We start from the raw sequence: 18,730 nt of genomic DNA on the forward strand, positions 1-18,730 counted from the left end.
AATTGAAGGTCATATGGAGTAAAAACGTGCCCACTTGGGGAATCTGGGCTTTGGAGTTTTGGAACTCGAGGGGTTTTTCTAATTTTTTAAACAACGAAAAAATTAAGGTATTTAAGAAAGTTTTTTCAATAAACACTAATCGATGAAAATACTTTTTTTACGAAAAATGCGAAAAAAAAACAATTTTTCACATTTTTTTGATTTTCAATCTGTACAACTTTTGCGGCACAGTCGTTCTAAATTTTGTCGAATTCAAATCATGCATGAAAATCGAACCACAAATACCTTCGCAAATTACAAAATACGAAGACAATCTAGGCTAAAATTTCAACAAATAAAAATTAGTACTCGTTTATCCCCGAAACCAGCGGAGATATTGTATAACTCCAGCAAAAAAAAAAAAAAAGAATTTTTGAAAATCGGACCACAAATGAAGATTTTTTTCAAAATGTCGAGGTGACAGACTTGACAAACTTTTTACTTTACTTTAATTGGCTATGAAAGAATATTTCTTCCACTAGCCGTAATGTAGAATAGCGTTCCAAGCGCCTCGATCTTCTGCGCTCATTCTAAAATCTCTGACACGAAGTTCGAGGTGTCTCCCACAACTTGATCTTTCCATCGGGCTTTTGGTCTTCCCGATTTGCGTGTACCACCGTGTTTGCCTTCAAAAGACTTCTTTGCTGGAGCTTCTTCATCCATTCTGACAACATGAACTAGCCAACGCAGCCGTTGTATTTTGATGCGTGTAACTATGCTATCGTCGTCATACAGCTCATACAGCTCGTGGTCGTGGTTCATACGTCGCCCATATTCTCCGTTAACGCAAACTAGTCCATATATTTTACGAAGAATCTTTTTCTCAAATACTCCAAGCACTGCCTCATCTGCTTTCACAAGTACCCATGCTTCAGAACCATATAACAGCACGGGTAGTATCAGTGTCTTGTAAAGTGTAGTCTTCGTCTGTCGAGAGATGGCCTTGTTTTTAAACTGCTTACTTAGTCCAAAGTAGCATCTGTTTGCCAGTATTATTCTTCGTTTTATCTCAAAACTGGTGTCATTCGTTTCGGTTACGGCGGTGCCGAGGTAGATAAAGTTTCTGACTATCTCAAAGTTGTGGTTCCCAACTTTCTCCATGTTCTTTATCTGTTCGGTTGTACAAGGCTTTTTGGGAGTGGAGACCATCCATTTCGTCTTATCTCCATTTACTGCCAGACCCATTTTCACTGACTCTTTCGATTCTTTCAAAAGCTGCAGTTACTACTTCCGGTGACCGACCTATGATATCGATATCGTCGGTTTAGGCAAGTAGCATGTGCTCTTTTGTGATTAGTGTGCCATATCTATTCACTTCTGCATCTCGTATATAATTCTTTCCTATTCTTACTGAGGATCGCGTATCAGCAAGCGTCATCCTGCAGAGTCTTATTAATTTTCCAGGGATACCAAACTCAGACATGGCTTGAAATACCTTTGAACGTAAAGGAGTATCGAAGGCAGCTTTGTAGTCAACGAAGAGGTAGTAGGTGTTGATTTGTCCTTCTCGGGTCTTTTCCAGGATTTGACGCAGTGTGAATATCTGGTCTAGGGTGGATTTAACTGGTTTAAAGCCGCATTGATAGGGCCCAATTATCTCACTGACTTTAGGTTTCAATCTTTCACACAGTACGCTCGAGAGTACCTGGTATGCGATGGGGAGGAGACTAATTCCTGTGTAGTTGGCACATTCCGTTTTGTCTCCTTTCTTGTGTACGGAACATAGTAAGCTGAGGTTCCAATCATCGGGTATGCGTTCTTCTAGCCAGATTACGCAGATAAGCTGATGCATACGCCTTAACAGCGTGTCGCCTCCGGTCTTAAATAGTTCAGCGGGTAACCCGTCGGCTCCTGCTGCCTTGTTGTTCTTTGGTCGGATTACTGCTACTTGGACCTCATTCTGACTCGGAGGTAAACATTCTATACCATCATCAGGGATTGGTTCTGCGGTATCCTCTTCGCCGCCAACATCGGACACTAGCAGTTGGGTAAAATGTTCTTTCCATATCCTCAGCATGTTGTCTGTGTCAGTTACCAGATTTCCTTCTTTGTCTCTGCAGGAGGATGTGCCTGCACCAAAGCCATCGGTTTGGTGTTTAATTCTTTGGTAGAATTTCCGGACTTCATTCTGACTCCTGTACGTCTCAATTCGCGGAATAGACGTTTCTCCTCTCTCCTTTTCTCCCGATACCTCCTCTTCATCTGGCGCGTTGCTACTGATTGCAGGGTTGCTCTATATGCCGCATTCTTGGCTTCAGTAGCTTCTCGACACTCTTGGTCGTACCATGGATTTTTTGGAGGAGGCTTTCGGTACCCAAGTACGGATTTCGCGGCATTTTCCATGGAATGGGCAATAGTTTGCCACTGCGCCATTATATCATCAGTTTATTGTGCTCTATCTTTCGTTTGCTTGATTCTGTTGAGTGTCAAGACCCAGGAACTCTGCGACTAAGATGGGGTGCGTCCACAGGGATCTGGGTCTGAGTCGAGTGGGTCTGGCCGGCAGTTAAACAGGTGACGTGTATCGTGCGGTCCCTGGTTACAATCGGGACATACATCTTGCACGTCGGCATCAATCCTAGCTCTGTTGGAGCCAGAACCACTCTGGTTTGCCGGGGGAGGTCGATTTCTTTGGGTGCGATGGGTGGCGGTCGTTCTTCAAGGACTACATTCACCCGGTAGCCAATTACCGCGTCTGCTACCGTGTCTGCATGAATGTTGCTCATACCCGCTTGGTATGCCGCTTGATCTAGAGGTTCTCTCTTGTAGCGCTGAACCTCACGTTCTAGATCGTGTAGATCTACCTTAAGGCTTCTGGGCGGTGGGTATCTATCCACAAGATGATGATTTGGATGGTTTCTGCGATAACAGCCCAAAAGGTACTGCTTAGACAGCATGTAGTTATGTCTTCGCACTGGTAGGATCTTTGTCTCCTGATGGAGGTGGTCCACATGAAAACTGATGAGACAGCCCGTCGCAGTTCGGAGGGAGGCATTCTGACAGATCTGAATATTATACCACTACGTGTCACAAAGTTGACGAGACCACACTGGCGCAGCATAACTTACCACAGACCGGCCAATTGCTTTGTACGTGGTCAACAAGGTTTCTTTGTCTGCACCCCAAGTGATGCCAGCGAGTGACTTGAGGACCTTGTTTCTACTTTTGACTTTATTGCAGATTGCTGTGGCATGTGGGGAGAATATGTAAGGGCTGTCAAATGTGACGCCAAGTATTTTAGGACACTTGATGGTCGGAATCATTTCTCCATCGACCATCACAGTCAGCTCAGTATTCACCTCACGCGTATTTGTAGTGAACAGTGTGGCTGAAGATTTGGTGGCGGATTTCTTCAGATTTCTTGCAGCGAAATATGAGGCAAGCTCGTTGAGATAGACGTTCAACCTATCGCAGATGTCATCAATGGGTGGGGGGCCTGATGCCATGATCGTACAATCGTCCGCATATGATACGATCTCTATGCCATCTGGAGGGGGTGGAATGTAGGATAGGTAGAGGTTAAACAGAGCCGGAGATATCACCCCACCTTGGGGAACTGCTGATCAAGCAGTTGGGTCAATCGAGTGGATTATGCCGCTGCCATTTGTTGTGTCTGCAGCTTTTCAATGTCCAGCTTCCGTGCAGTGCCAGATCGTACTTTCCTCGCCATGTTCAAACGGGGACTTGACAAACTAGCGCCTTGAAATTTTGCACACGATTCCGCTAACAGCTCTAATTATTCAAAATTTAAAGGAGATGTCTCTACATGTTCTCAAAAACTGCTGGACCTGCTGGAGGTATTATTTGTCAAAAAGAAATCGAATCAGGTTTCTTAGTTAAACCGTACAGTAGTGACGTAGGGTACAGTGTCATAGTGCCGAGGTATCCAATGCAATTTATCTTTTAATTAGTTTTATATGTATTAAAAGATTGAATATAAATAAACGTTAACCGATCGCCACGACATAATATTTTGCGTATTGATATGTAAAAGGGAATAAATGAAGGATATGTGTTTTTTTATATATATATAAATAAAGCAGGCATAGATAACACCACAGATGAAAATGTTGATATCGATGACTGTCCTACTTATACCACTTACCACAAGAGCATTCCCGATTTCCCCGCTACCTTTTGTGCTATCATTGAACTCGTAAACACATTGGAACAATAATGCTGTATCATGTAGAATAGGTATAGCATCTTTTTGACAAGAATACATCTCATTGGCTCTCTGGCAAAATTTTGAGTCACCTACTTTCCTCTTTGGCGCATGCAAGGAAAACAAATTTATGTTTCTGACATCGATGAAATATGTTATTCGCTCGTTCCACATACATTCATTTTCCTTACGTATGTTTGCTGCATCGCTGCTTGATTTTTCTTGTTTGTTACGCACAGTAATTTTACCCAAATTTGCAACCAAAACTTCAGTGCTCTCACAAGATTTTGGAAGTACTAGAACCGGACTGCTAAACACAACGTCGAGCCTGTAATTACAATCACACATCCCAATTATCATTTAGGCTATAAGGACAATTTTGTTGTAATGCTACTGCCAGTTAAATTACAAGTTATGATGCGTTAACATCGGCCGATAAAATGCGTTTCATGGTTCATTCATTATTTATTTATAAATACTGAGTTTTTAGTAAATATTATTTAGTACATAATAAAATAGAAGCTATGGCTACTAAGACCATTAGCTTACAATTATTACATTGTGGAAATTTAGTTTTTTTTTTTCGAAAATCACGGGAAAAACTGCACTGATTATGAATGAAAAGGCAAAATGATAAAATGTGTATATCGACGTTTTGAAAGTAAATCTGACCTTAAATTATTTAATTAATGTGATGAGTACATCAGCTAAAATTTTAAATAAACATTTGGTGACCCCGCCTTGTTTTGTTACACGCATCAACCGACAGGACCATTTCGCAGCAATCGGTAGAATCCCAATCAGCAACCATTCCCGTATAAATTTCACCCCACCAGTGGTAAGGAAACCGAAACATTTATTTGAGAAATAAGAACAATAGTTCCTTGACATCAAGCGGTGTGAGTCCGGAAATCTCTAGACGGCAACATATCCAAAAAAAATAAGTTGACATCAGTTCCACACATCAAGGGTTTTGAGTTACACAGGTCCAATCAGGCCAAGAAGGATATTGCGTGTCATTTTTAGTACATCAGGAAGCAGTAGTTACCGAACTGAGAAAGGTAATTATGAACCTGGGCGGAGATTGATCGAAATAAGAATAGAATACGATTATAAGTCACATCCTCATGTGGCAGCAGACGTTTACAAGGCAATAGGAGAAGAGTACCGTGCGGCAGTCGATGGAATGGCAGCTGCTATGGCGGCGGCATTCAAAGATGATAAAGAAGCTCAGAGACCACTCCCGGAAGCAGCAGTGTAGCGGCTTTATAGAGACGTCAGAGAGCGCTCATACGGTCAGTATAGATGTTGGTAAAGGGCAGTTCAGGCCAAGCTGCGGCCTGTCAAAGAGTGGCCAAAATAGACAGGTTGTGGGCAAATGTGGAATAGATCCACCATGTTCGAGAGATACGATGACCCAGCATTGGTTGGGTACGACGCGGAGGCTTACTTTGTGTTGGATGCGAAAACAGGTTGATCAGGAATCATCTTCACAACCAATTATCAAATTAAGTGAATATGCCAAAGATTACTGAGTCCAACTATGACATCGCGTGGAAAACGCTTAAAGAAAGATTTGATAACAAGAGTTCAAGTATCGACGATACTGGAAAGATTCTGGAACCAACCCAACATGTCGGGCGATTGCAGGTCAGTCAAGGACTTTCATGATAGCCTATATGAATTGTCGTTGGCATTAGAAGGCCTTGGTGTGAATCCGAAAGAGTGGGATCCACTCTTAGTCCATTTCCTAACAAAGAAGATGGACAAGGCTACTCATGTATTGTATGAGCAGTCAATAGTAAACTCAAAGGAACTCCAAATGGAATATTTCATGAGAAGTCTGAAGTGCCGGTTTGAGTCGTTGGAGGCAGTCAACGGGATTCATAAGAGTAGGCCCACAGTGACAACCGCCTCAACAACAACACGGAAATGCCAAATGTGTAAGGCAGACCATCCCTTATATTGTTGCAACCAAAGATAAAACTGTGTCATAAGGAGTAAGTTGTGCCTGAATTGCTCTGAGGAGGACCATCAGTCGAGGACATGTACAAGTAGAACGCGCCAGAAGTGTCAGCAAAAGCATTATACACTATTACATTTCACCACAAAAAGAACCAGGTAGAGAGAAGACAACAGTGGTGCAAACTCAGCAGACGAAGATGTTGCGAAGTAAAGACGATTCCGGCTCACAGATTAATATTGTGTCAGAACGACTAAGGCAGAGATTGGGCATTGAGCAAATAGAAGCATCTCTTTGCATCGAAGGCGTTGGCGGAAGATTAAGAACAACAAATCACCGAGACAACGTAGAACTTCAGTCACTAACAACTCGCCTACAACCGTTTGTGTTGCAATCCATCATTCCACCTCAAACAAGTAGAAGTATTGACATCTCGTCATGGCCGATCCCAGAGGATATGCCGCAACACTGGCAAAATGGACGGTTTACTTGGAGCTGAGTTTTACTTCGACCTGATCTTAACATAAGAAATTAGAATGTCTAAGAAGCTTTCTGTACTAACTAGGATGGAAGAGCCCAGATGGATTCATGAATCATAACGTGTGCAATTCTTGGAGAGAGAGCGGGCCTTTGAGGGCTTGTTAAAAAAGTTTTGGGAGTGGGGGCCAGGAGTTGACGCTACCAGATGAAAGGTGTGAAAATGAGTTCAACCAGCACACAACGTTCAATGAAGAAGGCCGATTTGTAGTACGATTGCCATTTGCCGATGATTCAGAGAAAATATCCGAGTCACTCAATATCGCTGCATCCAGGTTATTTTCATTAGAGCGTCAACTTGCGAAGGATGCTGGTCTCCGAGATCAATGTGCTAAATTCATGAAGGAATATGAAAACTGGGACACATGACAAAAATACAATCAAGAGAGGTGCGCGACGCCATTACTTCATTCCGTACTATTGTGTCTTATGACCAGATAGCAGTACAATGAAACTCAGGATTGTGTTTGACGTTTCCTATAAATCGTCGTCAGGATGGTCACTTAACGATATTCTACATTCAGGTCCGAAGGTTCAAGGAGATTTGTTTGAAATGTTTCTGCGGTTCAGATTACCAAGATTTGTGTTTACGATAGACACTGAAAAGATGTACATGCAAGTACTGGTCGAAAAGATGGATCGCAAGTATCAACTGATAGTATGGAGAAATTCCCCAGACCAGGAGCTCGAGCATTATATGTTGAATACATTGCCCATTGGGTGCACTAGCACTTCCGAAGAATTTTAAGGTGGACGATTGGTTGGAAATTCAATAGACAGGTCGGAAACTCCATTGAAGTTTTGACCCCGGCAGAGTTGGACAGCTCCATGCAGCTGATAATCAAGACTGTTCAGGTGTCGGAGTTTGCTAAAGAAGTCCAGCAGTAACGAAAGCACGGAGAACAAACAAATCTAGTTCAATACACAGTCTAACCCCGTTTTTAGATGATAGAGGAATATTAGGAGTCGGTGGTAGGTTGGAAGAGGCATTTTGCATACGACGCAAGACATTTAAGCTGTTACCATACACAGATCCTATGCTGAAACTGATCCTGGATACGATTGAATGGGAAGACAAACACAATGGCTCTCAGTTGCTATTGGCCATATCAAGGCAGGCAGAAATTTTGGATAATCAAAGGAAAGGCGATGGTACGAAATGTTGTACAAGGCTGTGTAAAGTGTACACGAGCAAAACCTAAGTACGATGAAATCATGGGAAATCTCCCATCTAGCAGAATCACGCCAGCGTTCCTTGTATCATTACAAAATTAGGGGCAAAAGACCACACAAGGTGTATAACGCGGTATTCTGTTGCTTCGCGACAAAGACTGTGCATCGCGAAGTAGTAACGGATCTCACAACAGAGGCGTTTATTGGTGCGTTGAAAAGATTCATAGCTCGTAGAGAAAAATGTCAAACTTTATATTCAGACAATGCCACAATCTTTGTGGGAGCCAAGAACTAACTTAATGAGCTCAATCATAACGTATTTGGAGAGAAAGGAAAGAAACTGATAGCAGTAATATGTTCAAGGGAAGGTATCGAGTTCCAATTCATTCCCCCAAGAGCTCCGCACTTCGGTGGTCTCTCGGAGGCCGCAGGGAAGTCAGCTTAACACCTGCTACTGCGGTGTACAGACAGTGCATCGTTAACATATAAAGAATTGGAGACTGCCCCCATTGAGATAGAGGGAATCCTAAATTCCAGACCCCTTATTCCCATGCCCAATGTCCCGAATGATCTGTCAGCATTAACGCCGTCATTTTATTGGCGGCGAACCTCTGACTGCACACGTTGATCCAACAGCTAAGAAATCTTCTTCATCTTTGTCAAGTAGGTGGAAGGTAGTAGGACAGACAAGGCATGAATTTTGGAAATGTTGGTCAACGGAATATCTATGCACTCTGCAAGAGAGAAGGAAATTGAGTACACCATCTCTAAATGTTCAGCCTAGTCAACTGGTCATCATTAAGGAAGACAACATGTCTGTAATACAATAGCCACTAGGCAGAATAATCCGAACCTATAAGGGCACCGATAGAATCGTTCGGGTAGTAGGCGTTAAAATCCAGAACGGTGAAATAAAGCGATCTATCAACAGGTTAGCTCCACTTATTGAAAGTGAAGAGGACTCGCCACCGCCTATAGAGAAGGAAGACGAGGTTGAAGGAAAATATCATCGAAGCGAGTCAGACTATCAACGAGCATGCTGTTATCAACAATGCTCATGGCACTACCACCCTTTAATATACGCAAGTTTGAAAACAACTCCTGAATTTACTTCGAAGGTATTAAAGTCCCGAAGGTCATCCCATCCGAATGAAACTAACTCACTTATTATTACCTTTCTCCGTTTTGGGCAGATATGGACGACTTGTCCACCGGGATACAAAATCTTCAAGAATTATGTAAAGGATCCATCGAAAATAGATGCTGTGAAGTGGTCACAGGAAACCTTATCCAAGTCCAAAAACAGCTAAAAGCTGGTACAACAAAAATATTTCCCAGGCGCAGCAGACGAGGGGCTTTCAGTAAGTGGGAACCTCGCACACTCGTTATTTGGTGTCTTGGACTCTGAATATCCTGACAAAATGGCTACAACTATAGATAGAGCAAATGAAGACAAACAACACGTATTGGAGCTACTAAAAAACCAGACATCCATCATCGATTCTACAGCGTACATAATCAAAAAGGATGAGTCAAATAGATTTTAACAACATGCGATCTGCGATGCAACATTTAGGAAACAAGGTGAAGAAGGCGGAAGATACTGCAAAAACAACTCAGTCATTCGTTTTCCTAACTTCCCAACTTATGATGGTATCGTCAAGGTTACAGCATCATCGACATATTAACATTTGTACATCACGACCGCAAAAGCCCACTATTACGGACTCCCCAGCAGCTATTGATCGAGCTACAAACGATCAAGGCACACACTCCGCCATCTCTTCTCTACCCGTTTCTGAAGAGAACGTAGCGAACTACTTGAAATTGACGAAAATTAAGGGGAGTGTTATGAAAAATAGCATCATATTCGAGATTTGCCATCCATTAGTGGATCTTCAGCAATATGATTTATTTAACATGATTCCCATACCTATGTTGCGATACTGTCATTACATGTCAAGGCTCATCAGGATGAATTTATATTACTGACGGCGGAAGAAATTCGCAAGTGCATACATACTAAAAGCTATTATCTTCACCTACGTTTAGTCATTATGTATGCAATTATTTTCACCGACATTGTATCGTTATTGTACCACCATTATAGGCCACCGTAGCGCAGAGGTTAGCATGTCCGCCTATGACGCTGAATGCCTGGGTTCCAATCCTGGCGAGACCATCAACAAAAATTTTCAGCGGTGGTTGTCCACTCCTAATGCTGGCATCATTTGCGAGGTACTTTACCATGTAAAACTTCTCTCCAAAGAGGTGTCGCACTGCAGCATGCCGTTTGGATTCGGCTTAAACTTGAATCGGACTGTACTCATTGATATGTGAGAAGTTTGCCCCTGTTCCTTAGTGGAATGTTCATGGGCAAAAATTATCATTATTTTTTGTTTCTTGACACGTTTTAGAGTATTTTGCAACTTCTATAAATTCTGCTATAAAATTAACAAATAAAAACTTAGTCATATCCTTTGTAACACCTCCAAATAATGATTTAAGTCCTTATTAGGTATATATGTATATTCATGGTCATAATAAAATTCCAAGAAAGTGTTAGCCATATACATACTTATGTTGAAAGCAAGGATTCACCCGAATGAGTGAAGCCTGCTGCTTAAAATTTTGCAAAAATCATTTTTATTCATGTATGAGAACAGTTGATATTTCTAATGAGACGAATCGACCTTTGCGAGATCTTGATCAATGTCCGAGTCCACAAGTATGAGGTTATGGAATCCGATTCGTACCATACTGAGCTTGTTAGGTGAAAGTTATAATGGGAAGCAAAGCTTCAACGATATAGTCAAATTTGGAGTTCGTTTTATATGGGAGGCATAACTGACCACGGCCGATTTGCCTCACTAACAATACAAGCTGACATTCATTAATAAACATAATTAGTGCAAAATTGAATTATATTCATAATAGGGACTGAGGGCTTTAGGTTAGGTTAGGTTGAGAAGAGGGTGCAGATATTAATCCGTCCCATGCCACTATGGACATACACCTAAGCCAGTAATCGGCTTAGACAGCAATTCCGTGCTACTTACAAAATCCTTAATTGTTTTCAATGCCACTCCCCTAAGTTGGTTCATGTCTGATATTATGTCTCCACCTAAGTACCGGTATCTGTTGTACGCGAATGCCGGGCAATGACAAAGGATATGCTCCAACGTCTCATCATCTTCCCCGCATACCCTACACATGCTATCACTTGCCGCACCGATTTTACATAAGTGAGCTCGTAGTCCTATGTGTTTCGTTATGATCCCAATAGCTATACTGATCTCCTTCTTACTTCCTTTCAGTAACAGCCTCGTCTTCTCACGATCTGGGTCCCCCGTGTGTACGGTCGCCAGTGTGTACGTTTTGGCATCGAAGGATTCTTCGCATAACTTGCTTTGCCGGGCTTGGGTGTAAACACCACCCTTGCCTCCTGCCAGGCTTTCGGAGTATATGCAAGTCCTCGGCACGCTGTGAAAATTTTGGCCAGACGAGGCGCCAGATAGTCTGTCTCTTTCTGTTGTAACGCCGGAAATATTGCATCAGGTCCGGGTGACTTAAATGGTTTGAAGCTCCTCAAGGATTCCTTCACCATAAATTCCGTTTTTATAAACCTGTGACCAACGTCATTATTCCAAGATTCCGGTGTCTCCGTGAGTCCCGTCGTATCCTGTGGAAAATGGGTTTTCATCAAAAGCCTCAACATGTCCTCTGTTGTCTCTGCTCTCACTCCCATATCGTCTACTAAAGTTTATGAGAGAAACTCTTTTCTCTTGGCGGCGTCATTAACGCTACCAGGGCTTGGCCCGCTTACCAGCCGTTGCAGCTCCGACGTGGGTGGCGGTGTCAGAGAGTCGAAAGGCAGATAAAGTGATGCCAGGTATGCTCCACCGTCTCTCGTCTCACCACTGGGAAAAATATATAATTCAAATTTCTATGACAAATAACACAGGTTCTCCGCAGAGTACCAGTGATAGCATAGAAAATTGGTAGTTGATATGGTTTAGTCCCGAGACTTTGTTCCGGGTCGTCCATGGCTCCCGCATTAAGGCAATATGAATCTTGCCCTTGCTGATTTTCTTCATCAGAGCGTGTATAGCAGTCTCGCTACGGCGGTGGTTTATCTGGATTACCTCAATCAGTGGTTCTCCAGTAAATGGACATCTTGGAAGTTGGTGATGGTCTCATCGTCTGCTCCCTGTTCTTTAGACTGCATTAAATTTCCTGTTACCGCACTACCTGGTGTTATTAGGTTCTATGCCTTTCGAAGTCTTCCGAATCTTGAGAAAATCGGTAATGGTTTTATCGTCGGGTCCCTGTTGGTTAGGCTGTATTGATTCCCTGTAATGTCTGATGTTTCAATACTAGGATTTTTACCTATATTAGTCTTCCAAATCTTATGTAAATGGGCTGCTTGGGAGTAGGTGACGGTACCATCATCGGCTCCCTGTTCGTTGGGTTGCATTAAGTCTCCTGTAGCTACGCTGCCTAATATTTCAATATTAGGATCATTACCTATCCCAGTATTCCAAATCTTTAAGTTGGTGATTGGTCCGCCATCGGCTCCCTGTTTGTTAGGCTGTGTTGGGTCTCTCGACACTTCACTGCCTGATAGTTTAGTATTAGGATCATTGCTTCTCCTAATCTTTCCGATATTGAGAGATGCCGTGGTTGTCTCGATGTCGACCCCCTGTTTGTTGGGCGGTGTTGAGTCACCTGCCAGTACGGCCTGATGTCGCAGAATAAAAATTTCTACCTATCCTAGTCTTCCCAATCTTGAAAAAGACAGTTAGTGCATCATGCCTTTAGTCTTACCCAAACTTGTCACGGAGACTTGATCAATGCCAACCACAAGGAGAGTTCCTTCCTAAGGGCTTTAAGTTGCAAAATACTGTAAAAAGTGTCAAAAAACTAAAATACCATCAAACTTTCTTTCATTTTACTAATAAATGTAACAACTACAGACTTCTTTTCTTCGCGAAATTGGTTTTGAAACATTTATTTCACTGGCATCATCCTCTTACAGTAAAGATTTTTTGGGATACTATGCACTGAATTCAGAAAAATAAATACCAATTTTCCAAAATTTATGGTCCTTGTTTTTTATACATTTATTGTTGGCGGTACTCATGTCAATTATATTGCATTGATAGTTATATTGTTTTGACTCATAATTAAATTTGATTTGGAATTTTTTTTGACACTATGCTCCTAAAGTGGAGTATTGTGGGAGATTTTGGCTAAATTCGAAAACATGCTATTATCGCATGATTCGCATGAAATGTCCAAATTTATATTTTCATTTCCTTAAAATTTTTTACATCAAAATGTATAATCTACTTTGAAACTTTTAGCGAAATTTGATGGAAAATATATCTTCTGTTGAGACCATTTGTCTAAAATAGAGTTTCATGTTACTTTCGTGCACAAACTCGAAAAAGTGCAACAGAGAGTAAAGCAAAAAAAGTTGAAAATAAATGTGTTTTTTGGCAAAGTTGATATCGGAGTTTTCAAGACATGTATCTATATACGCATTTTTGTTGGTCAGTGACTTACAGTCAAATTTGGCAAGGAATATATTTATCGTTGATATCGTCGTCCTTAAATTAAGTTTTATGGGCAAATCTGGCATCAACTTAGAAAATATAATACTTTAACAATAAAATGTATTTAAAAATTTTACTGATTTCGGGCATTCGGGTTAAGTTTTGAGGTTTGGTGTATTCAGCGAGAGTTAGAATACAATAATATTGCTCACGGTCTTTTCAGTAATGTTGTCGAATACACTATACACCTAAAATAAAAGGATTACAAATTATCAAAAGCCGAATATTTAGGAAAAGAAGGGGGGAACTAATGTTTTCTCCTTTTTCCTCGTCTTTCATAAACTGTGCTGTTTTTCCTGTTATTTTTTGTTTTCTTTCAAAGTGCAATTAGACGCAAAGTCAAAAATATATTAAACTTCACTTTAAGTTAAAAACTCGTTTATACAAAGCAAAAATCTTCCACTAAAGGAAATTATAAATCCTAAATTAAGTTCGTCATCTTTGGCTCAGTTACAGCTAGGACAAATATAGACAAAAAAAACTTGCAGTGCCGCGAAAGTCGGGATAATCCCGACGGACTCGATCGTCTGGCAACACTAGTAATTATCCACGGCAAGCAGGACTTTTTAGCAAATCCCGAGGACAGGACTCAATGATATGTGAGAATTTTGCCCCCGATCTGATTTTAATTTCCGAGACCTAAAAGTCCTCATTATCTATCCGATTTCTCTCAAATTTTAAACGAAGACTTCTTTGGGCCTCTCCCCATCCATGACACATATGGACCAAATCGGATAATTTTTTTATATAGCTGCCTCTAGATTAGTGGTTTTGGCCTATAAAAGACGTATTTTTCAGTCGATTGTGTTGAAATTTGGATCAGTGAATTATAACACCTCTCAAAGCCAGTACCGAATATGATCCTAATCAACCATATTTGGATATAGGTACCATATGGATCGATCTTTCGATTTTAGGTCTCGGGACCATAAAATACATATTTTTATTTCGCTTCTGCCCATTTCCCCTTTTAGACAATGCCTACCATGGATGTTGGAATTAAAAATATCCCACTGGAATTAAAAATAACCAAACACTGCGTATAAAATTTTAGCCAAATCAGACAAAAACTGAGGCTTCTAATGGCTCAAGAAGTCAAACAGAAGTACTACTACTTTATATGGGAGTTATCTAAACCCATCCTATGGATGTGGGTTAAAAAAAAATAACTTTTGCTAAGGCCGGCAAAAGGAGCTAATACTTTTACACGTTTAAGAATATAGTTTTTAAGACATAATAAACAAAAAACTAGGTCGAACGTTTTCAAATAGTTTTTTCCTGATTCACTTAAGTTGGGATTCACTTTGACGAAATCGTCTTAGGTTAGATTAGTTTGAAAAAAGTGTGCGGATATTAATCTGCTATATGACAATATGGACATACACTCAAGCCAGTAATCGGCCTGTTGTGCGCTCTAAAAACTAAAAAAACAAATAAAATTTTAGGTTAGGAATTCCGCCCCCAAATAAGTAACGGTGTCCCCAACTAGGTACTAGTGTCTTCTAGCCGCGAGAGCCGGGCAATGACATAGGAAATGCTCCAACGTCTCATCATCTTCCCCCAATGACCTACACATGCTATCATTTGTCGCATCGATTTTTAATAAGTGAGCTCGAAGCCCTACGTATCCCGTTATGGTACCAAAAGCTATACTGACCTCTTTTTTACTTCCTTTCAGTAATAGACTCGCCTACTCTCTTAAATATGACTGCGTCGACCCGAAAGGCTTCGGGTTAACCAAGTTTATTGACGGCAGTCCTCTGGCCTGCACTGCCAAATCGTATGCCCTTTTATTCCCACTTACTCCGTTATGGCCCGGCACCCAAACGATGCGGATTGTGCCATCCTCTGAGAAGTCTTTAATCTTCTTCTTGCACTGCAAGGCTGTTCGTGACCTTACCATCCTGGTTGTTATTGCCCTTATGGCCATTTTACTGTCCGTTCAGATGTTCACACTCGACGTCCTCGCGTTAGCACCACACCACCTCACGCATTTCGTGATCACCCGAATCTCCGCCTGCAGGACCGTATTATGGTCGGGCAGTCTAAAACATCTCAGTCCCTGGGTTCTCAATGTAGAACCCCAGACTCACTCTGTCCTCTAGCTTTGACCCATCCGTGTAACATGATCTTCCGGTGGCTATACTAGGGTTCCGTCAGACCAAGACTGTGCCGCTGGCAGCAGTGTTTCGCACTCGATCTCAAGTGTCGTCGCAGGTATCCGATCGGAAACTTCTTCCCTTCCTTCCAGTATTCCTATCGTCGCCTCGATTATACCGCGATGGTATGAGCTGCTTTCTGTTGGATGCCACAGTGGCGGAGAGGTTAGCATGTCCGCCTATGACGCCGAACGCCTGGGTTTAAATCCAGGTGTGTATATCAACAAAATTTTCAGCGCCACGTTAAAAATTCTCTCAAGTAGTGTCGCTATGCGGCACGCCGTTCGGACTCGGCATATAAAAGGAGGTCCCTTATCATTGAGCTTAAACTTTAATCGGATTCCACTGATTGATATGAGAGAAGTATCCCCTGTTCCTTAATCCAATGTTCATGCAAATTAAGGTATGAGCTGCTACCATTCTCAGTTCATTCTCTAATCGTCTTTAGTGTCATAGCCGCAGTGGCTGCCTCACACTTGACCTGTATGTCAATGGGTCGGATATCTAGAATAGTCTCCAGCGCCCTAGTGGGTGTGGTCCTCATCGCTCCGCATATGCCAAGACAACATGTTCTCTGAACCTGTTGTATGATCCTCAAGTTGCACTTCTTCTACATAGCTGTCCACTAAAGTACTGAGGCGTAAGTAAGTATTGGTCTTATCACGCTCCTGTACAGATAGTCCCCGGATTCAAATCCATCCTCAGTCAGCATCCGTTTATGGTTATTTATGGTGGTCATCCAAATTGGTTATTTATGGTGGTCACCCAAAGAACTGGCGATAAAATGCCTATTGTGGTGTGTCCTGTGCCCGTATTGTTTATCCAGTCTCTAAGAATCCGTTCCACCAGGTACTGGTGTAAGGATTGGATCAATGTGTCGGTCCGCACATTGTTAAACGTCCCCTCGATGTCAATGCAAACCTTGCGGTTGTGTACAACTTGGCATCGAAGGATTATTCTATTTTATGCACAACCTCGTGCAGGGCAATTTCCACCGACACTTCCTTTTTGTAGGCATGCTGTTTGTATTTAAGGAGTTCACTGGATGTCCTACTTTTTATCATGCTATCCACCCTCCATGGTTTTGAGTAAAAAGGACGTAAATCTTATAGGTCTGTAGTCCTTTGATGTCGCATTGCTAGCCTTGTCAGGCTTGGGTATAAATATCACCCTTGCCTCCTGCCAGGCTTTCGGAATACGTGCAAGTCCTCGGCACGCTATGAAAATAGTGGCCAGATAAGGCGCCAGATAGTCTGCTTCTTTCTGTAGTAACGCTGGAAATATTCCATCAGGTCTGGGTGACTTAAATGGTTTGAAGCTCCTCAAGGCTTCCTTCACCATAAATTCCGCCTTCGACCAACTTCATTATTCCAAGATTCCGATGTCTACGTGAATCCAACATGTCCTCCGTTGTTTCTGCTCTCATTCCTATATCGTCTACTAAAGTTTCAGTTTGGACATGGGTTTTTCAGAGAAACTTTTTCATGTTGGTGGCGTCATTAACGCTATCGACTTGTTCGCAGAAAAGCTTCCAGGAGGCACGTTTTGCCGCTCTGGTAATCTTATTGTATTCCTTGAGCCGTGTACAATACACATCCGAATTTACTTCGGCCTTTTAACGATGTGCTCCGGTATAAAGTCTACGGACCTCTTTCACAATGTTGGCTAAAGGCAGATAAAGTGATGCCAGCTATGCTTCATCACCTCCCTGTCTCATCGCTGTGGCATCCGACGTTGACAACTCTGGGGAAAATACAAAGTTTAAACGTTTATGACAAATAACGCAGGTCGTCGGCTGAGTACCAATGTTAACATAGAATGGTATTTGATATGGTTCAGTCCAGAAACTTTGTTCCGGTTTGTCCATGGCTCCTGAATTAAGCCAATATGAATCTTGCCCTTGCTGATTTTCTCCATCAGAGCGTAAGAGGCTGTATGGGTCCGGTGGAGGTTTATCTGGATGACCTCAATCATTGGTTCTCCATTAGATGGGTTTCTTGGCAGTGGGTGGTGGTCTCGTCGTCTGCTTCCAGTTCTTCCAATGTAAATAACCTCATTGTGCTTATATTTACTAAGAATAATTTTTGGATTTACAATTATTCAAAATATTATTATAAGTAAGGCTAGGTTAGGTTTAAATGGCAGCCTGCCATCAGACTCACTTTTCGTTTTCGTCCATTGTGATACCACAGGAACAGAAGAAGGAATATGCCTTCTAGTTCCTACCGTTGAACCATCCAGATCGTTTCAAAAAACCCAATAACTTGCGAATGTTCACATCCGATCTTTGTGACAATCTATTATTCGTTTTCTTGGTCCTGAAAACCTAGCTTACATGTCGCTAGAGGCATACCCACAGATTCCAGTTTCGCTGAAATGGGTAAAGTAGTTCCAAGTCTCGCAAGATTGTCCGCTTTATAATTACCTGGGATATCTCTGTGGCTCGGCACACAGGACAGGTGAATTTTGGACTGTTCAGCGTTGAGAGATTTGCTACAGTCGAGGGCGGTTTTTGTGTTCAGAAATAAGTTCTCCAGGGATTTAATGGCTGCGTGGTGGTCTGAAAAGATATTTGTGCCTATAGTCGTTATGACATTAAATATTAGCCATTCCACAACTTCTAGGATCTCCGCTTGATATACACTGCAGTGGTCGCGTAACCTTTTCGATATGACCAGTTCTAGATCTTAAGAGTACACCCCAAAGCTCACCTGGTCGTTTAGTTCGGAATCATCCGTATAAACGTCTATGTAACTTATTTTACCAGGGATATTGTAGTTCCAATCGGTTCTATCAGGAATAGTGGTACAGTACTTTTTATCAACAAGCGGCTCAGGTAGGATGTAATCCACACTGCCTGGAACATCGGATATTGTATCAAAGATAACACAGTATCCGTAGCCAACACATGGCCAAAGAGAGAGCTCCTTTAACCTCACGGCTGTGGCCCCGCAAATTGTTAAGCCATGTCCAGAGGCATAAGGCACGTAGAGCTTCCTGAAGTGCTGGGAAACTCTCCCCTTACATCAATTGCCACGTCATCGGCATACGCGACCACTTTTACACATTTTTCTTC

General features: G+C 41.9%; 1 protein-coding gene across 1 annotated transcript in view; it reads right to left on the bottom strand.

Annotated features, from left to right (window-relative positions):
- Positions 1-18,730, bottom strand: part of LOC106094757 (intermembrane lipid transfer protein Vps13D) — a 502,283-nt gene that overhangs the window by 327,194 nt on the left and 156,359 nt on the right. Inside the window, exon 9 of the mRNA XM_059360895.1 lies at positions 4,145-4,532. Within this exon, the coding sequence (XP_059216878.1) occupies positions 4,145-4,532 (388 nt within the window). The remainder of the gene's footprint in view (positions 1-4,144; positions 4,533-18,730) is intronic.

The sequence above is a fragment of the Stomoxys calcitrans genome, chromosome 1 (assembly GCF_963082655.1).
Source record: "Stomoxys calcitrans chromosome 1, idStoCalc2.1, whole genome shotgun sequence".
NCBI lineage: Eukaryota > Metazoa > Arthropoda > Insecta > Diptera > Muscidae > Stomoxys > Stomoxys calcitrans.